The sequence below is a fragment of the Zosterops lateralis genome, assembly GCF_965231275.1.
Source record: "Zosterops lateralis genome assembly, chromosome: 1".
Classification (NCBI taxonomy): Eukaryota; Metazoa; Chordata; class Aves; order Passeriformes; family Zosteropidae; genus Zosterops; species Zosterops lateralis.
This window is the reverse complement of record NC_139762.1, coordinates 150,062,700-150,085,732: the sequence shown is the minus strand read 5'-3', so window position 1 is coordinate 150,085,732 and position 23,033 is coordinate 150,062,700. Positions and strand designations below refer to the sequence as shown.

Here is a 23,033-nt window from a genome sequence, read left to right as displayed (position 1 = left end):
GTGCAGACGTGAGCTAGTCCTGCCTGGCTCTGTATGGCCCAGTAACACCCCAAGCCAGACGTTACCTGCAGGGCCGTGCCGGGCTCTGGCAGTGCCAGCAGCTGCTTCTCCACAGCGTCCAGCCAGTGCCGCAGAGCAAGCAGCTGCTCCTGCATCTCCAGTCTCTGCTCAGACTGCAGACAGGCTCTGGGGAGAGAGCAGAGACACACCAGACTGTGGAGGAAACGGCCGCTGTCTCCCCCCGCCTGCACCGCCCTGAACTCCAGGCTTGCTGCCCACCTGCACCAGGTGCATCACAGCCACACCTGTGCTCACACCTGTGCTCACACCCACCCTGCTCGCCTCAGCACAGCCAACCCACGCCCTCCCTCCCCACCCCAGCACTGGCCCAGACTCCTGAAATGTGTAGGGTTCACCAGCTCCCCTAGCAGGGTGCACCCCAAGGCACAGCCGCAGCTCCTGACATGTCTGTCAGGGCACAGCAGCAGCTCCTGACACCACAAATCTGGCGGTGCCCAGCAGTGCCCGTACCTCTCCACCTCCTCCCTGTCCCATGGCGACCCCTCCATGCACTCTCCGGTGAGCCCAGCATCCCCCGCAGCGTGGTGCACCTGCAAGGAGAGCAGAGGGATGGTGGGAACAAGTCCTAGCAGAAGGGCAGGGGACAAGGGGACAAGCCTTGCCCCTGGCATACCAGTGTGGAGGTTTGGAGTGCTGCTGTGTCTCCCCAGGGAGAGTCCATCCCCAGCAGCTGGGACAGAGCTCCCCTAGCCAGGATCCCCCACGTGTGTCCTGTGTCATCAGCAGTACCTGTGGGTTTTGGCTTGGCTCCAGTTCCTCTGCATTCCTGTGGTACACCCCAATTTCCCAACCTTTTTCAGCTGGCATCACTCCCAGAACTCCCCCTGCTGCCTCTGGGAGTACATCTGGCCCCCGGTGTCTCTGCAGCTGCTCTATGCACTGCAGAGCCATGGTCCAGCCTCTCCTGAGCCCAAACCAAGCCATGGCAAGCTGACCCACGGCAAACTGGCCCCCAGCAAAAAACTACCAACGACAAAATGACCCTTGGAAAATCCCCTGCACTGGCATGGAGCAGTGGTGTCTCACACCAGATGTTGCAAGTGCAGCCACTTGTCCACAATCCAGAGAGGAGATGCCAGGCAAACACCAAGATCTGCAAACCATCAATGCCCTGGCACAGGCACGGACATGGGGCATGAACAGGAGGCTGTTACTCTGTGCCCCAGTGGAGAGTGGGACTGGCAGGAGGAATCACACCAACCCTACACCCAAAGACTGAGGGTGATGCTGCTCCCACAGCCCCGGAGCCCTGTAATTAACTGGTCTCTAACCCAGGTGATTAATTAAGCCAGGTCACCTGGCTGAGCACAATGAGGGAGAGGCACCACTGTGCATCCTGTGAGGGAAATGGGGCACAGCCACAGAGATGGGGATGGGCCCAAGCCCTAAGCAAAGACATGACCACATCTCCAAGATATTGCACCAGGGGAAACAACCAGGGAATGTAGGCTGGATAAACGGGAGATAAAATCCCCGGGTGCAAGCGTGACCTAGTGCTGCTGCTGTGGATGGACACAGGGAAGGTGACATGAGGCAGCTGAGCAGGAGTTGCAGCACGAGGGGGCTGAGAGTGCCTGGGATTTGTCTGCTGCAGAAGGAACCTCAGCCAGGATCTGGTCAGGAACCCCAGCAGGAGCAGCCTGGATGAGGGGAAGAGGCATCAGGCAGGTACTGGGGGCTGGTGCTGCAGCAGTTCCTTATGATGGGAGTGACAGCAGGGCTCAGTCCCATCAGAGACACTCTGGGGATGTGTGCTTGTGGCACTGCTGTCACAATGACACCAGCAGGGCCCCAACCCACCCACACACACCCACAGTGTGGCCACCTGCCCCAGCACTGGCACCAGTGCCACCCACCAGCCAGATCAGCCAACAGCAGCACCTTGCTGCCTCCTGCCCAGGGCCAGCTCAGAGTCCAGGGAGGGAGCAGGGTGGCACAGCTGGGACAACTGAGGCTCATGGTCTCATGGCAGCTCCAGAGCAGTCATAGGTGGTCCCACAGCCCTCTTGCCTCACCCCGGTGGTCCTTGGTCCTGTGTGCCCCATGGTGAGCCCCTATTCCAGGGCAGGACTGCAGTGTTACAATGCCAGCCCTGCTGCCAGGGGTTGGGCACAGGGAACCAGGCAGGTGGAGGATGCTACCGCGCGTGGGCAGATGCTGACAGATTCTGCTCTGGGAAATGCTCCTCCAGCTCAAGCTCAGCCTGGGCTGCTGGGGTTGGGGCCGGGGATGGAGCTCCGATGATCGCTGCCAGCCCGTCCCGGACACGGTGCCAGCGCGGCTGCACCGGCTGCTCCGGTCGGGACGTGCCAAGAGACACGAGACCACGAGGAGCAGCGAACCCCAAACGGGTGCTGGGACAGGGTCCTGCACACGCCTGTGAGGGTCCCACAGCCTGGGCGAGGCACGCTGGGGGATCGGTTCAGAGTAACCCCCAGCACCGGCTCGGGCACCAGATCCGAGGGCTGCCCGTGCAGCCGGAAACAGCCGGAGCGAACAGACCCGGAGCCGCCGGACAGAAGCTCCGCGGTGCCGCCGAGGGAGAGAGGCAGCTCCCCGCACCGCCGCCATCCGCACTGCCCCCCTGGCCCTGAGCTCTGGGGCTGCCTGGTGCCCTGGGGCAGCACCATCCCCGCTCGCACCCCTGTGCGCGGGGGAATTCACCAACACCGGCACGGGCCGGCGGGGCACACAACGCAGCGCTTTACCCGGCTCACAGCCGCCCTTGGCCGGCTCACCCGGGCTCCGAGCCGCAGCGGCACGGCCGGCGGGGGGGGTCTCGGGGTCCCCTGGCCGTGAGGAGGTTCAGCGCCCCAGCGAGGGGCGGGCGTGGGAGAGGCCGGTCCGGCTTTGTGGAGAAGCGGTACAGAGAGTTCCCGGCGCGGCGGGGGCCGAGCCAGCAGCGCCCGGAGCGGTGGGCACAGCGAGCTGGCAGCTGCTCGGTGCCAGCAGGGCCGAGCCGACGGCCGCGGCCACGCTTGGGACAGCGGTCATGGGTACCGCAGGACGGCCCGCAGCCAGGACGGGGCGGTGCTGCCACTCACGGCCCGAAGGGCGGTCGGCAAACGCCGGGAGGGGAGCGAGGGACCCCTCCAGGGTGCTCGGCACTCGGTGCCACACGTGCCACCGCAGTGCTGAGGGATGATTCGACTCTGAGGGGCGGGGAGGGTCAGCTCCAGCAGCAGCAGCAGGGCAGGATGACATGCAGGGCATTAACATGGGGAATATCATGGAGTTCTCCATGGTGACGAGTTTGGCCCGGCCACTCCCAGAGCACGGTGCTGAAGGAGCTCTGGGAGGGAAAGGGGGATGTCAGTGGGTTAGGAGGCTGACATGGAGCAACACGGGATGATGAAGAGTGTTTGTGGACAAGGGACACTGTTGCATGGGGGAAGAGGCCGGCTCACCTCAGGAGCAGTCAGGATCTCAGGGCAACCCCCCTCCTCACCCTCCTGCGCCCCTTTGGCAGCCACTGCGGGGGGATCCCACTGCCTCAGGCACACCAGGGAGGATCCCCGTGCCCCTGGCACAGGGTGAGAGGGGTCTGGGGAATAGGGACCCCTTGGCATATGGAAGTGAATCCCGTGGCTGGTTCTGGGAGCAGTGATGTTTCTCACTGGGAAAGAGCTGGACCCTACCAGTGTTGGGGAAAGGGGGGTGGTGGGGGACTTCCAGCCCATGACATGGGACTGGGCCATGGGTCGGAGGGCTCTTGGTGGTCTCGTGAGCTTTAGGAAAGGTTACTGGCCCTGGAGGAGGAGTCAGGAAATAGTGGGGTAAGCAAGGAATATCTGGGAGAGCAGGGAACATCTGGGGAACACAAGAAAATAACTCGGGGGGCAGTGAGGTGGGGCAGAGCAGTTTGTGTCACCTAGGGGACTGTCTTCCTGTTCTGGGACCTCTCCTGAGCCCCCCAAAGACTGCAGCTGCCTGCGACCCCCCTGAGTCCCCCCGGCCCGGCTGCGCCCAACGGCCACATCCCACTGCTGGCGGGGACAGACGGACGCTGCGGTTAATTGCTGACGGACAATGCAATTAACGTCCTGCCCAGCCACCACCATCTGTCCCGGCCCGCCTGCCCTCCCCACCTGGGGCTGCTGACATGCTTGGCTGGTCCTGGCACAGAGACCCCATCAGCCCCTGGATATTGCAGGGGTCCTGCAAGGTCCTGACAGCTCTGACGCTCCTGGGACCATGTCTGGGGCTTCTGGCACTGCTGGGGGATGACCTTTCTGCTCGGCGAGTCCCAACCCCACCTGCGCAGTGGCACCTGTCTGGACAGACCCCTGGGGCCACCTGGCTGCACTGACATCTCCGGGTTTGCCAGGCTTTCCCTTCTGAATGCTGCTGCCCTACCAGGCCATCACATCCTGAACCCCCCGAAGCCCCTCAGCCTCACAGCTGATGCTGCCATCCCACCACAACAGCCCCCCAGTGCCCAAAAAGGAAGTGCCCACGGCACAGCCCACACTGGGCAAAGGCCATGGGACTGGCAGGCCCTGGACCAGCACACATGGGAACAGCACCACGAAGGGGAGTCCCTGCCCAGTCCAGAGCCCCACTGATGAAGGTCTGCCCTCAAACAAGCAATGCTCAGAAGTTCCTGCAGCACTAGCAGCACCCACTCCCCAAAACCAGAGTCCACTGGCACCCACATTGACCTCCCAGCAGTGCCAGATGTGCCACCAATTCTGGAGACAGCCTTGTGGCCCTGCTCTGTGCCTGGCAGCACCACAGGTACACCGAGCCCAGTGCTCAGGTGCAGCACCTGCACCAGGAGCTGGTCAGACCCCTGGCACCCCAACACTTCACCACGACCTGTGGCAGCCCATGCAGCCCATGGCACGAGGCTGCAGGAGGCAATGGGAGCCCACAGCCATGGTGGCAAGGCCAAGGGGTGAACAGATCACGCAGAACTGCTGGCTGGTTTCAGAGGATTCTCCTTTACTGCCCTTTCAGGGGAGCCCTGGGTCCACACTGCTCCTTTTACAGACACTTTGTGGTATGTACAAGTTTAGTGTTTTGCCCCCAAAAAGAGACGTGTTTGGGTAATCGATGGACCCCCACTGTCCTAATGAGTGACATTTGGGGTGTGGGGGGCCCCGGGAGTGGGGACTGCCCTGGAGCTGAGCGCAGTGGCACCTCATGCAAAGCCAGACCGGGGTAATGAGAGCAATAATGACACCAGAGGCAGAGGGTAACATGACTGGATTTACAGATGGCAGATGAGAGCAGGTGGGAAGGAGGAGATGTTTTGGAGATCTGCAGTGAGCCCAACACCACACTGGGAGACCATCCCCGGGAAGGAGGGAGTGTGTGGGGCAGGTGGGGGCCAGGTGACCCTGTGGGTGCTTCTTGGGCCATTGGCTGCTTGGGCACTGTGGCCCAGTCTCTGGCCGGGGACTCTGGCAAGTGCAAAGGGTGAGGGAGAACGTCCCCATGTCCTCAGGTGCGGTCTCAGGGCAGGGGACGGGCTCCATGGCGGCGATGAGGGGAGGTGGTATGGACATCCAGCCACACTACAACAAAGCGAACAGAGAAGATGGGATGAGACACGGAGAACAATCCATAGGATGAAGCCACTGAGGCCGGCCATCAGTGCCGCACACCTACTGTGGGAGCAAGACAGACCGGGGAGGTCGGCGTTACCTGAGCAGGTGAGCACGGCCGAGCAGCTGCCGCTTCCGGGGCTCCCCTCGAGCCAGTCCACGACCTGCTGATGTCGGAGACCCAGCTCAGGAGCTCGCCCAGCGGCACTGGGAGGTCTTTGTTGGGACTGGAAAAAGACGTCTGCCAGAGAGAGAGCGCGTTAGCGCCAGCACGGGGTGGGGGGGGGTGGGGGCAGAGCCAGGGGAATGGAATTGCCGCGGGGAAGGAAAAGGAGGCTGGGTTTACAGAAATCTGACTATTTCTAATAAGAGCGTGTGCCAGGCTGCTACAGCATCTCATGGCCCACCCTGTGCTGCAGAGGTCTCATGGCCCTCATACCCTTTGTGAGGGTCAGGAAAACCCCCACGGCTCTGGGGGGCTCTGGGTGCAGGAGCTGCACAGACTCAGGCTGGGGCGTGGGCTCTGGCAGACACCTGCCAGGGGGTCACGGAGCCATGTGAGTGTGAGGAAATCAACCTCGAGCAGAAGCACTTCCCAGATACACGGAGAGACAGACAGACAGACCGGCCGGCCGCGGCAGGCGGGTCCCGAGTGAGCGGGTGGGCTGGCGGAGGCAGGCACGCAGCGAAGCCCCTCGGCGGGCGAAGTGGCGAGCGGAGGCAGGCTCCCCCCGCAGGGAGGACCAGGCAGAGCCAGCGCGGCACTTACGCTTGGGGCACTGGCTCCACGGCGTGGTGGTGGTGGGGACGGGCCGGGAGGTCAAGGCAGGGAGATGGGGCAGCTCAGGGGCTGGGATACAGAGCCCCCTCCTCGCTGCACTCTGAGGGCACATGGAAGGGGTCCAGGCAGCAGCTTCAGGGCTGGTGTGGTGTGTCTGACTTGTCCAGTGCCGAGGAGCCCGCGATGTCCTCCTCTGGCACATTGGCTGCAGTGGGGTGCACCACGGGTGGGGCCAAGGCAGTCTCCTCTTTTGGGGTGCAGGGACTGAAGCCGGCAGGTTAATTACAAAAGAGTGGTTAGATCCAAACAGGGAACTGTTTTCCTGGTGTCCGGCTCGGCCGCGACGTGTGCAAGCAGCAGCAGGATCAGCGCGGCCAGGAGCAGGAATGGCATCCAGCTCTTGGGGTGAAGGGAGGGGAGGGTAGTGTGTGTTCTCTCTTGTCTCTTAATATACAAACACTGTCAGCACATTCGCATATATTAATTTATTAGTCTTGTCTTTTTGGTTAAACTTGAGGCACTGCTTTGGGAGAAGAGTGGAGGTTCAAAATTAAAAAAAAAATACTAGTGATTAGCCAGCAGCATTGCCACATGCGGAGCGGGTGAGGCAGCGCCTCGGGGGGGCAGGCAGGTCTCAGGCCACGTGGAGCAGGGGCCCACACACCCTGGGGCACTCCTTGTCCGCCTCCCACCCACAGCTTCTGGATGAGGCCAGGGCGAGGGCAAGGGCAGCCACCTCCACGGTGTGCTGGGCACTCCCCATGTATCTGCGCCCAAAACTCGAGGAGGAGTAGGAGGAGGAAGAGAAGGTCATGGAGAAGCCGGAGCCAGTGGCGTCAAAACTGCCACGCCGGGAGCCTGAGCGGGAGCCGGTGCGAGATCCCGAGCGCGATCCGGAGGTGGAGCCGGCGCTGCTGATGTTGTAGGGACTGTAGTAGCCCTTGCTGGACTGGGAGGAGGCCTCCAGCAGCCGCAGGCCGGTCCCGTCCTCGATCATGCTCCGGTCCATGGCGTCCTTGTAGGAGATCTTGAGCTTGGTCTTGGGGCAGGTGAGGTACTTGGAATAGGTGTTGACATCCCGCAGCTTCTGGGCAGTCCGCGCATCAATGGTGCCCTTCTGCAGCGCCTCGTCCAGGGAGACACGGCCCGGGGCATCAGGCTCGATCAGGCCCCCTGTCAAGTACTGCACCTCCAGGAACCGCTGCCCAGCCTCGTAGTACAGCCAGCCCTTCTTCAGTGCCTGCGCCGCCGACATCTTTGTCTTGGTCCGCGGGTCCTCAAAGCCATAGAAGGCCTTCTGCGCCAGGTTGATGCGGTCCACCATGATCTTGTCAACCAGGCCCTTGGTGACCGCGTCAGCAACGGTGCACTTGTCACCAGTGTTGGGGTCGATGATACCCCCGGTGCAGGCCTGGGCTTCCAGCAGCCGCTGCCCTGTGATGTTGTCCACCAGGTTGCGGCGCATTGCCTCTGTGATGGACACCTTCTCCAGAGTGTCCGTGTCCAGGATGCCTGCAACTGGCCCAGTCTCTTCAGTTGGGTCAGTCCACATGGAGATCTGGGTCCGTGACAGGGCTGGGCTGGCAGTGTAGGAGGAGGAGGATCCAACTGAGGACGACCGCGAGCGGAAGCCACCCATGTTACCAGAGAGCATGTCAGCAAACTCAGTGATGGAGAGGGTGCCTGAGCGGTACTGGTCCAGGGCTGACTGGTCAATCAGACCCTTGCCAATGGCATCATCGATGTCATACTGACGCCCCGAGCGTCTGTCGATGATCATGGACTTCACTACCCCGTCAGAGGAGGAGGTGGTGATCTCCTCCCACTCGCACTCCTGCTCTGACAGCTCCAGGTAAGTCTGGTGGTCAATGAGGCCTTTGCGATAAGCTTCGTACACAGACATCTCCTTGCCCGTCTCTGGGTCAACAATCACCACCCGGCGCTTGCGGACAGAAGACTTGGAGGAGGTCTTCCTCTCCCGCTTTTTCTCCTTCAGAGGCAGGAGGCAGAGGCCAGTCTCTGGGTCTGTGATGCACCGCTCCATCAGTTGCAGGTAGGTGAGGTTCTCCTCTGTGTTGGGGTCAAAGAAGCCCTTGGTGTCGTCACTAGGGTCCAGCAGGATCTCGTTCATCTCCTCGTCAAAGAGGCCCCTCTTGTAGGCCACCTCCACAGGCAAGCGGTGGCTCTCCTCAGGGTCAATGATGCCTCCTGTGGCAATCTGTGCCTCCAGCAAGCGGATCCCATGGTCCTTCAGGATCAGACCCTTCTTCATGGCCTGGAAGAGGGAGATGAGTTTTCCGGTGTAGGGGTCCCGGTAGCCAGTGACGGCTCTCTCGGCAGAGAGCAGCTTGTCCTTGAACTCGGGGCCCACAATGCCCATACGCACAGCCTCCTCCACTGTCAGCTTGAGGCCCTTGATGGGGTCAATCACGTAGCCTGTGGCTGCCTGCGCCTCCAGGAGCTCAAAGGCAGTGCCAGGCCGGATGATCCCCTTCTTCATGGCCTGGTAGATGGACAGGCGCTCCTTTGTGGAGTCCACAAAGACGCCGGCGATGCAGCTGGTGCCCTCCAGAAACTTCTTCAGGTTCTTTGAGACCTCCTCGATAGAGGTGAGACCCTCCTGGAGGCGCTGGGCTGTGGCTTCATCCATCACCTGTGAGAGGACCAGCTCCTCCACGGTGATCTGCTTCCGCAGCCCGCGGAAGGTGAGCTTCCGTGTGTCACAGAGTGGGAGCAGGAGCAGCCTGGAGCTCTCGTCCTTGCGGCACCGCTTCAGCAGCTGTGTGTAGCTGAGCTTCTCGTCTGTGGAGGGGTCCACGTAGCTGCGCACCTCGCTGGGCTCCGACAGCATGTCGTATGTTTCCTTGTTGATGAAGCCCCGCTGGTAGGCCACCTCCAGGGGCAGGTGGAAGCCCAAGTGCGGGTCAATTACGCCACCGGTGGCGATCTGGGCGTCCAGGAGCTTGAGGGCCTCTTCACTGGGAATGAGATCCTTCTTCATGGCCTGGAAGAGGGAAATCTTCTGCTCACTGTACGGGTCTCTGTAGCCGGTCACAGCCCTCTCTGCAGACAGGAGCCGGTCGTGCATCTCCGGCCCCACCACACCCTTCCTGACCGCCTCATCAACAGTCAGCATTTCATTCTTTGTGGGGTCGATCATGAAGCCGGTGGCTGCCTGGGCCTCCAGGAGGGAGCGGGCCACTTCAGAGTTGATCAGCCCCTTCTTCAGCGCCTGGTAGACACTGAGGGTCTGCTTGGAGGAGGGGATGTAGATGCCAGCCACACAGCCTGACCCGTAAAGGTACTTCCAGACAGCCTCCACATCCAGCAGCTCCCGGAAGGTTTTGGAGCCCTGTTTCAGCAGGTTATAGATGTCCTGCGAGATAATCTTGGCCTCGTAGAGGTCCTCGGCTGTGATGCGGCGCCGGACGTAGTCATAGGATGTGAGGTTCTGCTGCCGGATGATCTCGGTCTTCTCAATGATCTCAATGATAATGATGATCATGCGCTCCTTGGACACGCGGCCTGACTGGAACTCCTCCATGAGATGTTTACGCTGCTCCTCGGGCAGCAGGTCCGAGTGCATGATCTCCCACAGCGACATGGAGGAGCCTGCCCGGCTGCCCACGGGGATGTCCACCTGCGTCTCCTCAAACACCTTCCGTGTCTCTGCTTCTGTGTACATGTGAGTGGTTTCCACCACTTTGGGCTTCTCAGGCTCCCGCAGAGGCAGCAGGTAAAGGCCTGTCTCGGGATCCTCGATGCATCTCTCCTTCAGCTGTACATAGGTGAGGTTCTCCTGAGTGTTGGGGTCAAAGAAGCCCTTGGTGTCATCAGTGGGGTCGGAGAGGGTTCGGTTCATCTCCTCATCGAAGTAGCCACGCTTGTAGGCCACCTCCACAGGCAGGCGGTGGCTGTGCACAGGGTCGATGATGCCGCCAGTGGCGATCTGAGCCTCAAGCAGGCGGATGCCGTGCTCCTTGACGATCAGCCCTTTCTTCATGGCCTGGAACAGGGAGATGGTATTGCCCGAGTAGGGATCTTTGTAGCCCGTGACAGCCTTCTCAGCTGACAGCAGCTTCTCATGCAGCTCAGGCCCAACAATGCCAGCCTTCACTGCCTCGTTGACATACAGCTTACGGTTCTTCACGGGGTCGATCAAGAACCCAGTGGCTGCCTGAGCCTCCAGGAGGACCACAGCAGTGCTGGGCCTCAGCAGGTTCCTCTTCATGGCCTCATAGATGTTCAGCTTCTCCTTGGTAGCCTCCACATAGACACCAGCAATGCAGTCACTGCCGTGCAGGAATCTCCTCACCGCATCTGTCTCAGAGAGGTCCTTCACTGATTTCTTGCCTTCCTTCAGCTGCTCATACTGGATTTTGCTGATGATGCAGGATTCCAGCAGCTCGCTGGCTGGCACCGGTGCACGTAGACCACTGAACGTCAGCTTCTCCTGCTTTTTGGTTTCTGCCTCCTCAATGATGGTGATCACAATCTTGATGATCTTCTCAATTGTCACTTTCCCAGTCTTGTACTGTCGGAGCAGCTCCCGCCTGTGATCCTCTGTGAAGTATTCTGAGTGGATCAGTTCCCAGATGGTCATGGTCTGGCCCTTCATGCTGCCCACTGGGACCTCTATGGTTGCTTTGCTGAAGCACTCCTTGGCCTGGCTGTCGGTGTAGACCTCCTCCTGCTGCAACTGGATGGCCTTGTCGGACAGGGGCAGCAGGCACAGGCCAGTCTGCTTGTCACGGTGACAACTCTTCTGCAGCTGGGCATAGCTGAGGTGCTCCTGGGTGTTGGGACAGTAGAAAGCCTTGGCATCATCTTGGAGCTCAGTCAGAGCCTTGTTTACCTCTGGGTCGAAGTAGCCACGCTTGTAGGCGACCTCAAGTGGGAGCCGGTGGCTGTTGACGGGGTCGATGATGCCACCAGTGGCAAGCTGGACATCCAGCAGCCGTAGTCCAGTGTCACTGGGGATGAGGCCCTTCTGGAGTGCTTGGTAGAGGGAAACCGTCTGGCCTGTGTAGGGATCCTTGTAGCCAGTCACTGCTTTCTCTGCTGACAGCAGCTTCTCGTGGAACTCTGGCCCCACCACCTCGGCCTTCACTGCTTCATCCACAGAGAAGAGCTTGTTACCCACAGGATCAATGATGAAGCCGGTGGCAGCTTGTGCTTCCAGCAGGGACAGGGCAACCTCTGGCTTCAGCAGGTTTCTCTTCAGGGCCTCATAGAAGGTGAACTTCTGGCCTGTAGACTCCACCAGGACACCAGCAATGGCATCCGTGCCCTTCAGGTACTGCCGTACGGATTCCATCTCTGCCACATCCTTTACAGACTTCTTGCCCTGGTGCAGCTGGTTGTAGAGATCTTTGTTGATGATCTTGCTCTCGAGCAGCTCGGCAGCAGGCACAGGGCCTCGCAGGCCCTCAAAGCACATCTGGCTCTTCTTCTCACTTTCCTCCACAACCGTGATGACGATCTTGATGATCTTCTCCACCGTGATCTTGCCAGTCCTGTACTGCTGGATCAGATCCCGCCTTTGGTCCTCGGTGAAGTATTCAGAGTTGATGAGCTCCCAGATGGTCATTGTCTTCCCTTGGAACTTGCCAAATGGTGCTGTCACTGTGGCCTTCTTGAAGACGTCCTTCGCCTCCTTGTCGGTGTAGACCAGCTCTCCAGCTTTGGCTGCTTGCTTGGTGAGTGGCAGGAGGCACAGTCCCGTGTCTGGGTCAGTCACACACCGCTCCATGAGCTGCAGGTAGGTGAGGTTCTCTTGAGTGTTGGGATCAAAGAAGCCCTTGGTGTCATCAGTGGGGTCAGACAGGACCTGGTTCATCTCCTCATCAAAGTAGCCACGCTTGTAGGCGGTGTCCACAGGCAGGCGGTGGCTGTTGACAGGATCGATGATGCCGCCGGTGGCGATCTGGGCCTCAAGCAGGCGGATGCCGTGATCCCTGACAATGAGATCCTTCTGCATGGCCTGGAACAGGGAGATCTTGTCGCCTGTGTACGGATCCTTATAGCCGGTGACAGCCCGCTCGGCCGACAGCATCTTGTTGTGCAGCTCTGGCCCGATCACTCCCTCCCGCACTGCCTCATTTACTGAGAGCCTTGCATTCCGCACAGGGTCAATGATGAAGCCAGAAGCAGCCTGTGCCTCCAGAAGCACCAGTGCTGTGCCTGGGCTGAGCAGCTTCTTCTTCATGGCTTCATAGATGCTCATCTTCTGGTTGGAGGGTTTGATCAGCAAACCGGCAATGCTGCTCTTGCCCTCCAGGTACTTCTTGACATCTTCCCTCTGAGAGAGCTCACCCACAGTCACAACACCCTTCGCCAACTTGTCTAAGCTCTCCCTGCTCAGGATGCCAGCATCAGCCAGCTTCTCTGCAGACACCTTCTGCCGGATGCCATCAAAGGCGAACTCCGGTTCCCCATTCTGGGCTAAGCCATCCATTGCATCCCGGCCATTGGGCACAGCCTTGATCTCCAGCAGCTGTGTTGTTGTAACTGCCTCCCCAGGCAGGTCATCTGTCTGGATCATGATTTCTCGTCTCTGGGCCAGGGCGGCCTTGTACTCCTCCTGCATCTGCTCGAGCCTCTCCCTCAGCTTCTTGTTCTCTTCTTCCAGAAGTTTCTCCTGCTGCTGTCGCTGCCTCTCCAGCTGCTGCAGCTCCTCCTGCTTGTGCCGGACATTTTCCTCAGCTTCCTTCTGATGCTTCTTGGCTTCATCTAACATAGCTTTCAACTGCTGCTTCTCCTGCTCCATCTCCTGCTGCTGCCGCTCCTGCTCTGCCTTCAGGTTCTGGGCTTTGTTCACTTCATCCTTAAAGAGCTTCTCCAGTTTCGATTTCTCCTCCTCAATGAACTTCTCCTTCTGCAGCAGGGCATCTTTCTCCGTCAGGAAGCTCTGCTGGAGGAGCTGCGTCTCCTGACGGAGCTGAGCCTGCTGGGCCACCTGCATCTGGGGTGGGAGAGAGAACAGTGTGGTCAGACACCCAGGAGGGACTGAGGGTGGGTTAAGGCAAGGGTGGCACAGAGATACACACACACTCCCTACATCAGGTAAGAGTTAAGGAGCAGAGCAGGGGTTAGGGAGCCACACACAACATGGGGCAGGATGAGCAGGGGAAGGACACAAAAGAACACCCAGCACCAAGGCTGGGAGCTGGGCACAGAGCAGAACACAGCAGGATGTGCCATGGGGTGGAAGAGGAGTGGGGATCCCACCTCCAAGGCTCCAGGGGTTCGGGGTCCTGCTCCGACGCTGGCTGAGGGGTTTGCTCCACTGCCTCCAACTCTACACACATCCCTGACCTGCAAAGGGGCTCCTGCCCCACCATCCCCAGTGATGGTCCTTGGGGACCTGCCCAGGGATGGTGTGGGCTGGCTGGGAAGAGGGACAGCCTCCCTGTGTACCACCACCACTAAAGGGGACCCACAGCCCAGTACCTCCTCTGCCTTCTGCTGCAGCAGTGCCGCCTCCTGCTTCAGCTTCTCCTTCTCCTTCTCCAGGTCAGTGATGGCCTTCCGCAGCTTTTCCGCATCCTCATCGCTCTGGTGCCGCTGGATTTCCAGGGTGTGCACCATCATCATCTTCTCCTGTGTGGCCAGCTCAGTCTCGTGCAGCCTCTCACTGATCTCCTCTGCCTGCTTCTTGAACCGCTTGGCTTCCTCCTCAGCCTTGGCCTGGGCCATGCTCATCTCCGCCACCTGCAGCTTGAGGCGCTCAGCCTCAGCCGTGATGTCCAGCTGCCGCCGGCGCTCAGCCTCCAGCGTCTTCTGGAAGCCCTCGGTCTCCTCAGCCAGACGCTGCTGCATCTGCTCCTTGTCCTCCTGCAGCTTCTTGGCGTGCTCCTGCGCCAGATCCTTCTGCTTCTGCAGCATTTCAGCCTCAGCCCGCAGCCGTGTGGCCTCCTGCACCGCCTGCATCTTCTCCTTCAGCATCTTCTCCGCCAACGCCCGCTGCTGCGCCAGGTCATCCTCAGCCAGCTGCCGCATGCGGGCGGCCTCCTGCGCCTCCACGCTCAGCCGGGCCACCTCCTCTGCCACCTGCTTCATCTTCTCTGCCTCCTCTGCCAGGAACTTCTGTGTGTTGTCCTTGTCCTTGAGGATCAGCACCTTGTTCTCTTCCTCAATGCGGCTCTTCAGCTTGGCCAGCTCCTCCATCTGCACCCGGACCTTGAAGAGCTCCTCCTCCACTTGGGCCTTCTGCCGGACGGCATCCGTCACCTCCTCCTTCAGCCGCTGCAGCTCCTCGTCCAGGATGCCCTTCTGGTGGTCCGTCTCATCCAGTTGCAGCTTCACCTTGGTCAGCTCCTGCTCCACCTGCGCCTTCTGCCGCAGTGTCTGCTCAGCAAACTTCTTGTGCTTCTCCATCTCGGCATCAGCCAGCTGCTTCTGCCTCAGGGCTGCCTGCTCTGCCTGCGCCCGTTTTGCTGCCTCCAACTCGGCCTCCTTCCGCAGCTTCTCTGCGTCTGCCTGTGCCTGTGCCTTGGCCTGCGCCTCCTCCTCTGCCCGCTGTTTCAGCCGCTCAGCCTCCTCCACGCGCTGCCGGGACAAGCTGGCATCCTGCTCGGCCTTGCTACGGGCAAACTCGGCCTCCTCGGCCGCCCGCCGGGCCCGCTCAGCCTCATCACGCAGCCGATCCAGGAGGCTCTGCTCCTGCTGGCGTGTCTGCAGCAGCTCCTGCTCCTTCTGCTGCACGGCAGCCAGGTGCGCCTTCTCCTCCGCTGCGATCCGCTTCTGTGCCGCCTCCCGTGCCAGCTGGATCTGCCTTTCCGACTCCTTCTCTGCCAGCTCCTTCTGCCGCCGAGCCTCCTCCACCATGGCCCGCAGCCGCTCCACCTCCTCCAGGGCCAGCCGCCGCTGCCGCCCGGCCTCCTCCTCAGCTGCCAGGATGACCTGCACCTTCTCTTCAGCCTCGCGCCGCCGGCCCTCCTCCTCCAGGGCCAGCGCCCGCTGCCGCTCAGCCTCCTGCTCCGCCTGCTCCCGGCTGCGCTGCACCTCCTCCGCCTCCCCACGGATGCGGTTCAGCTCCCGCTCCAGCTCACTCTTGCCAGCCGAGGCCCTCTCGAAGCTGGCCTTGAGGGCGCGGATCTCCTCCTCCACCTGTCGTCGCTGCCGCAATGTGTCCTCCACAAGCCCCTTCTGCCTCTCCAGCTCGCTCTCTGAGGAGCGCTTCAGCAGGGCAATCTTCTCCTCAATGTCCTGCTTGTGTTGGGCTGCCTGCTCCTCCAGCAACTTGCGCTGGTAGGCCTCGTCCTCCGCCAGCCGCCGCAGCCGCTCATTCTCTGCCTCCTTCTCCTTCAGCGCAATCTCCGCCTCTGCCTTCAGCCGCGAGGCCTCGTTGATGGCTGCCAGCTTCTCCTTCAGGATGCGCTCAGCCTCGGCCCGCTGCCGGCTGGCCTCATCCTCTGCCAGCTGCCGCTGTCGCTTGGCCTCCTCAGAGAGGGCACGCAGGCGGGCAGCCTCCTCGGCCAGCTCCCGCAGCTTGTTGGCCTCCGCCTCCAGCCGCTGCTTGGACTTCTCACTGCTGGAGCGAGACTCCTCCTCTGTCTTGGCCTTGCTCTCCAGCAGGACCTCCATCTCTGCCCGCAGCTTGGCCAGCTCCTCCTCCAGTTCTTTCCTCCTCTGGATGGCCTCGTTTACCTCCCCCTTCAACCGCGAGAGCTCTTCCTCCAGGAGCAGGCGCTGCTGCTCCCCATTTTCCATCTCCGCCTTCAGCCGGATCAGCTCCTGCTCGGCTGCCAGCTTCTGCTGGGCTGTGCCCTCTGCCAGCTCCCGCTGCTTTTCCAGCTCTTCCTCTGCCAGCTCCTTCTGCCGTAGGGCAGCCTCCTCTGCCTTGGCGCGCTTGCGGGCCTCACGCTCTGCATCCTCCTTCTGCTTCTCCGCCTCCTCCTGCGCCAGTGACTTCTTGTGGGCCACCTCTTCGGCCTGCAACCGCAGGCGCAGCGCCTCGTTGGCCTTCTGCCGCCAGCGCTCCAGCTCCTTCTCAGCCTCCTCCCGTGAGCGCTCGGCCTCAAGCTGCTGCCTCTTCAGCCGCTCAGCCTCCTCTTGCAGCTGGGCCACCACATCATGCTCCTGCTGCAGCGACAGCTCCAGCTGTGCTGTCTTCTCGGCGAAGGAGAGCCTCTTGCTCTGCAGCTCAGCCTCAGCGCTGCGCTGGGCCACCTCCTGGGCCACCTGGATCTGCCGGTCCTTCTCAGCCTCTGCCTGCCGCATGCGCCGCTCAGCCTCCTCTGCCTGCAGCCTCAGCTGCTCCAGGTCTGCCACTGCTTTCTGCTTCTCCCGGGCCGCTTCGCGCTCAGCCTGCACCTTGCGCTTCAGCTCCTCCTCCGCCTCCCGCTTCTTCTGGTTCTCCTCCTTCACCTGCCGGCGCAGGCGCTCGGCCTCCTCCTGTGCCTGCCGCTTCTGCCGCTCGGCCTCCTCGGCACGCACCCGCAGCTCCTGCAGCTCTGTCTCTGCACCCTCCCGCTGCCTCTCAGTGTTCTCCAGCTGCAGGCGGATGAGGCGTATCTCCTCCTCCACTTTCTTGCGGTTGTACTCAGCCTCCTCGATCAGCTTCACCTTGGATTTGATCTGGTGGTCTGAGTTCTGCCGCAGCTGCATCAGCTCCTGCTGGATGTTCTGCTTCTGCTGCTCAGCATCCACGGCCACCACCTCCCGCCGGGTGACCTCCTCCTGCATGCGGAGCTGCAGCTCCCGTGCCTCCGCCTCTGCCTGTGCCTTGGCTTTGGCATGGGCCTCGGCCAGCTGCCGCTGCTTCTCCAGCTGTGCCTCCACCTCCGCCAGCCGCTTCCTCTCCTCCTCTTTCAGCTTCTCGGCGGCTTTCTGGAGGGGAAAGAGGGTGCAGGGGACAAAGAGGGGAGAGAGAGACAAATCACAAGGGATGCGATCGTGCTGTGGAATTGATGCTGGCCCAGCCACACACTCCCGAGACAGCGGCGGAGTATCGTGGATGCGCGTGGAATGGCTTCGGCCCCTGGGCCACCGCATGAGCCGGTGACACCAGCTTCCAGAAGATGTGTGGCACAACAGGGGACACATGACAGTACAGGCAGACAGGCAACAGGAGCCAGACAGCAGTGCAGGAAGGCGCGTTCCAGAGAGAAGAGATAGAGAGCGAGCGGAACCCAAGCAATGAAGACGATGTGAGTAGCGTGCACATCACCACCATGGCTCCCCCTGCAAGGGGGCTGGCACAGACAGCCTCTGCTGTGGGGAAAGGAGAGAGACAGCCAAAGAACCGGGAGCAGAACGGAGGGGAGTGGTGCGAGGGTGGTGCCAGCAGAGCCTTCCCTTCCGGGAAAGCCTCAACAAGACAGAGCAGTTCAGCTGGTTCAAACCCCTCCCAGCCGGTTCGAGCCCTCTCCAGACAGCAGGGAGCAGGGTCTGCCAAAGGGCCAACACAGCTGGCGCCTGGCTCGGGGCCGTGCTGCAGCACACGCACTGCATGCACTGTGAGCGAGGCAGCCACACACTCTGCAGGGCCTGGGCACAGGCAGCACATGCAGGGGAGCCAGACCCCACACCAGACCCCTGGTCCTGGAGCAGCACAGATGTAGAGGAGGGCGAGGTGGAGAGGGTGAGCCGTGGGGGAGGCGGAGGACGGTGCCGCGGGGAGAAGGCATGCGCAGAGTGAGTACCTGGTGCATGGCTGCCAGAGTCATCCTGGTTTTTTACCCTCCATTAGATCCCCACCAACATAAATATTCCCCAAGAAAAAGCACTGGCAAAGCGGCTCCAAGGGCAGAAACCAAGAGTTAGAGAGGTTACCCGGCACCAGACCCCGCGGGCCAGCGCCCAGCACAGCAGCATGCGCAGGCAGGTGCTGACTACACCATGTGTATCTGGGAAGTGCCTCCTACCACCAGTGACACCAGAGGCCCCAGTGCCCAGAGCCAGCTTGGCTTGGAGACCCACTGCACATAGAGCCAGCAGCTTGCTCCCAGGAGCCCATCAGGGAGCAGGAGCTAGGGGCCATGGGCCAATATTAGTGACAGGGCTGGAGTCATGGCCAGGGCCAGTGTTAGTGATAGGGCCAGAGTCATGGCCACGGGCCAGTGTTAGTGATGGGGCGGGAGTCACAGCCATAGGCCAGTGTTAGTTATGGGCACAGGGCTGGAGTCACAGCCATGGGTCAGTATTAGTCATGGGTCTGGAACCATAGCCATGGGCCAGTGCTAATGGTGGGGCTGGAGTCATGGCCATAGGCTGGTGTTAGTGGTGGGGCCAGAGTCATGGCTGTGAGCCACCGTCAGTGATAGGGCTGGAATCACGGCCGTGGGCCAGTGTTAGTGATGGGGCTGGAGTCATGGCTGTGGGCTTGCATTAGTAATGGGGCCAGAGATCCCGTGGGCTGCGTTCCCTTTGGTTACACAGGCGGCCATGCCACCCTGCACAACTCCCTACCTCCTCATCCTCCAGCCGCCGCAGTGTCTCGGTGATGAACTTGATGTACTGGGTGGTGAGTGTGGTCAGCTCACTGTACTGCGTCCGCAGGTCCACATACTGTGGAGACAGTGGGTCAGCAGAAGGGAGGAGAGCTTGCCCGTGGCCCACTAGTACCCCAGCAATGATGAGGCTGCACCCTCAAATCTACTCCTTCAGTGAGCAGCCACACCCCAGGAGCTGCACGACATCCCAGGCCAGCAGCAGTCAGACCCCCCTCACCTCCTGGATGATGCTGTCAGATGCTGACTGCACTTTGGGCTTCTTGGCTGGGGATGCTACCGGCTCCACCTGTGCCTTGAAGCTCACCAGCTGAAGCTCGTAGTCCTGATGAGGAGAGAGATCAAAGCTCTGCTACGTGCCAGGAACCCCCTGGCCTCAGTGCTGTGACCCCGCCCCCTGCAGGACACTGCTGCCTTCCCCAGCCCCACCAGCCCCCACCAGGACCCACCAGCCCCCCGGGGGTCACAAGCCAAATGGAAATTAAGTTCTGTTAAAATGAAGAGTGTGGACTGAATCTAGAAGAGATTCCCGAGTGGGCACACCTTGATGGCGTCAATGTACTGCTTGGCATAGCGCTGGCACTCTTCCACCTTCTCCTTGTGCTGCTCACACTCCTCCAGCAGTTTCTGGAGAGACACGTGGGGGTGAACCCAGTCACTCCAGGGCCACCCAAGAGCACACCTCACCCCACCATGGCCAGGGATGGCCAAGAGCAGCCACTTGCCCTGCCATGGCTGAGAATAGCCAGAAGCACCCCTCTCACCCTGCCGCAGTCACAAATGGTCAAGAGCTGCCCCCATCCCACTGGGGATGGCTGAGAGCACCCACCATGTGCCATAGCCAGGGATGGTCCCCCTCCTGCTGCAGCCACCCAAGAGCAACACTCAATGTGCCATGGCTGGAGATAGCTAGGCCCTCCCCTCACTCTGTCACAGAGAGAGATGGGCACGGGCACCCTGCAATCTGCTGGGGATGGCCAGGTGAATCCCTTGCCATGCCGTGGCCAGGGAAAGCTGAGAGCACCCCTTGTCCTGCTAGGGATGGCCAGGAGCACCCCTTGACCCATTGGGAATGGCCAGGCACACCCCTCACCCTGCTTGGGATGCTCAGGAGCACCCCTTGCCCCGTTGGAATAACCAGGCACACCCCTCACTCTGCTGGGGAACCCCCAGGAGCCCCCCTTGCCCCAGGGGCAATACTACCTTCTCCTGCAGTAGCTGCTGGCGCACAGCCTGGCTGTCGGTGATGGGCACAGCCTGGATGGCCTCCTGACGCTGCCGGGCGTCGCCGATCCACTGCCGCAAGGCATCGCAGCTCTGCTGGTAGTAGCGCAGCTGGCGGCCCAGCTGGTCCAGCTCGCGCTGCCGCAAGTCGGCCTGGCCCAGCACAGCCTGCCAGCGCTCCAGCAGCTGCTGCACCCGCTCCCGGTACCGCTCCAGGTCCACATCGCGCTCGCTGTGCCCACGGACCATCCGCTCGTTGACGTCCTTGGCCTTGCCCAGGTCGGTCTCCAGTGTGCTGAAGAAGGGCTGGTGCTCCTCAGCCTGTGCCCGCAGCCGCTGTGGGAGATGGGCAGTGGTAAGGGCCAGCCACGGTGTCCCCCAAGTCACCCCCTGGTGCCCCTTGGCACCCCCAGAGCCCTTGGGTACCTTCAACTCGGCCTTGCTGGCCTCCAGCTCAGCCAGGTCAGCCGGCACTGCCTGCACATCCTTCAGTTGCTCCTCGTACTTGCGGAGCAGCTCCTCCGCTCCCTGCGTGCTCCGGATCACCAGCCCGATGGTCTTCAGCCTGTTGGAGGGACAGGATCAGCCAGGAGCAAGAGCAGGACAGGATCAGGACAGGATCAGCCGGGAGCAGGGATGGGGTGGGAGCAGGACGGGAGCGGGATGGATTAGCCGGGATCAGGATGGGAGTGGGACTGCTCAGCAAGAGCAGCACCACAGAGCCAGGACAGGAGGAAAAGGGAAGAAGGAAAAAAATGGGAAAAGAGGAACAAAGGGGAGGGAGAGGGAGAGGGAGAGGGAGAGGGAGAGGGAGAGGGAGAGGGAGAGGGAGAGGAGAGGAGAGGAGAGGAGAGGAGAGGAGAGGAGAGGAGAGGAGAGGAGAGGAGAGGAGAGGAGAGGAGAGGAGAGGAGAGGAGAGGAGAGGAGAGGAGAGGAGAGGAGAGGAGAGGAGAGGAGAGGAGAGGAGAGGAGAGGAGAGGAGAGGAGAGGAGAGGCACGCTGGCTCTCCCCAGACTGCCCACAGCCTCCCAACTACCCAGGCTTCTTTTCAGCCCCAGAGTGATGGTGCCAGGGCTCACTCACTTCTCCAGGTAAATGCTGGAGAGGCTGTACACCTGCTCCATCTTCCGCAGGGTCACGTCCAGCTCGGAGCGCAGCACGGGGGCTGAGCTTGCTTGCTCTGGCTGCGCCAGCACCTGCTCTGTCTTCTCGCTGACTTTGGCCAAATTCTTCTGGATGCCCTCCAGCTCTAGGTGTGTTTGCTGCAGGGAAGGAGCCCCTCAGTCACTGCTGGATGCAGGTCAGGGCCAGCCCCCGACTGAAAGTTCCTTCCCTCTTGGATCCCAGGAGGAGTAGAGCAGGGGAAGGCTCTGCAGGCCCTCGGTGCAGGGGGACAGGGGAGGTTTAGGAGGGATATTGGGAAAACTCCTCCTGAAAAGGGCTGTGCAGCCCTGGTGCAGCTGCCCAGGGCAGGGGTGGAGTGCCACCCTTGCGAAGATTTTATAGCCACAGTGGATGTGGTGGCACTTGGGGACATGGCCAGGGGTGGCCTTGGCAGTGCTGGGGGACCAAGTGGACTCGATGGGCTCTGAGGCTTTTCCAACTGAAACTATTCCCTCCAGGCCCCTCCTGGCACTGAGGTGGCCACGTGTGTGCACTGCATGGGTCACACACGTGTCATACACGTGTCACGTGGGTGTCACGTGGGTGTCACCTGGGTGTCACACACCTGCTGCTCAGCCTGGCGCTGGGCACACTCGCGCAGGGGGTCGGCCTCGAGGGGCAGGCGCAGGCGATGCACCGTGCGGCTCTCGCAATTCTCCAGCTGCAGCCTGATGTCCTTCAGCTGAGAGATGTAGCTCTTGCACAGAGACTCGTCCTGCTCTCCTGTGGGGACAAAGGGGGTGGCTCAGTGCCCTGGGGACATCACGGGGACACCTCAGGGACACCACGGGAACATGCAGTGACACCAGAATGGCTCAGCACCCTGGGGACCCATAGTAGGGAGAGGGAGCACAAGGATGGCTCAGCACCCTTGGAAACTGTGAGGACAACATGGGGACCCATGGCATGAAGGGGGCATTCAGGGGTGACTCAGCACCCTGGGGACACCCTGGGAACTCACAGTAGGAAGAAGGGCTGGCTCAGCACTGTGGGGAGCCCAGGAGCCAATGTGAGGAGGGGGGACACTGGGACAGCTCAGCACCACGGAGATATCCCAGGGCAGCACAGATATGTGCAAGGGGGGCTATGGGAGTTCTGGGTGTGGGGAGCACACGGGGGCTTAGTGCTGCAGAGCAGGGAGGGGACCAGGTGACACAGCCATGTGGGTGTCCGTGTGGGGGGATGGTACATGTGGGTGTGTCCATGGGTGTGTCCACACGGAGCAGCTGTCCTCTATGTGTGTCTGCCCACATCATGCTACGGATGCCCAGCACCCGGGGAAACCCTGGGGACATCCACCCTTCAGAGAAGGCAGAGAGGGGACGCTCACCTTTCTCCTGGCTACGCAGCAGCAGCTCGTATTTGTGAGTGCAGGCGTTGTAGTCGCGCTCCACCTGCAGGCGGTCGTCGGGCTGGAAGCTCTGGGCGTCCTGGCTGTCCCGCAGGAACTCCTGGTAGTGGTTCTCCAGGCTGCACAGCACTTGCCTCACCTCCTCGGCCGGCAGCGTGCGGAACTGGGGGGGGGGCACAGCCACATCAGCCCCCGTTGGGTCCCCCGGAACCTCCTGTGCCACGCTGGGACCCCCCAGGAACTCACCGTGATATGAGTCCAGGATTGAATCTGCTGGATATCCCGGGTCAGGTACTGCCAGGAGCGGAGGCTGCGCAGGTCCTGGTGCAGCTGCTGCCACAGCCCCAGCAGCTGCTGGTGGGTGGTCTCCAACCTGTGGGGACTTGGAGTCAGAGAGGGGGGACACAGGGGAGCCCAGATGGCATGCA

At 61.4% G+C, this 23,033-nt stretch overlaps 1 protein-coding gene across 8 annotated transcripts in view; it reads right to left on the bottom strand.

Annotated features, from left to right (window-relative positions):
- Positions 1-5,740: 5,740 nt before the first annotated feature.
- Positions 5,741-23,033, bottom strand: part of PLEC (plectin) — a gene marked incomplete at its 5' end in the record, with an annotated part of 50,830 nt that continues 33,537 nt past the window's right edge. For 6 of the 8 annotated variants that reach the window (XM_083871088.1, XM_083871090.1, XM_083871092.1 and 3 more), the window contains 11 exons: positions 5,741-13,375; positions 13,864-17,244; positions 18,826-18,924; positions 19,087-19,191; positions 19,410-19,493; positions 20,070-20,426; positions 20,517-20,655; positions 21,174-21,352; positions 21,820-21,977; positions 22,585-22,768; positions 22,852-22,978. In XM_083871088.1, the coding sequence (XP_083727214.1) occupies positions 7,046-13,375; positions 13,864-17,244; positions 18,826-18,924; positions 19,087-19,191; positions 19,410-19,493; positions 20,070-20,426; positions 20,517-20,655; positions 21,174-21,352; positions 21,820-21,977; positions 22,585-22,768; positions 22,852-22,978 (11,143 nt within the window). In that variant the 3' untranslated portion in view covers positions 5,741-7,045. The remainder of the gene's footprint in view (positions 13,376-13,863; positions 17,245-18,825; positions 18,925-19,086; positions 19,192-19,409; positions 19,494-20,069; positions 20,427-20,516; positions 20,656-21,173; positions 21,353-21,819; positions 21,978-22,584; positions 22,769-22,851; positions 22,979-23,033) is intronic. The other 2 variants (XR_014591078.1, XR_014591079.1) reach the window with 2 other exon arrangements.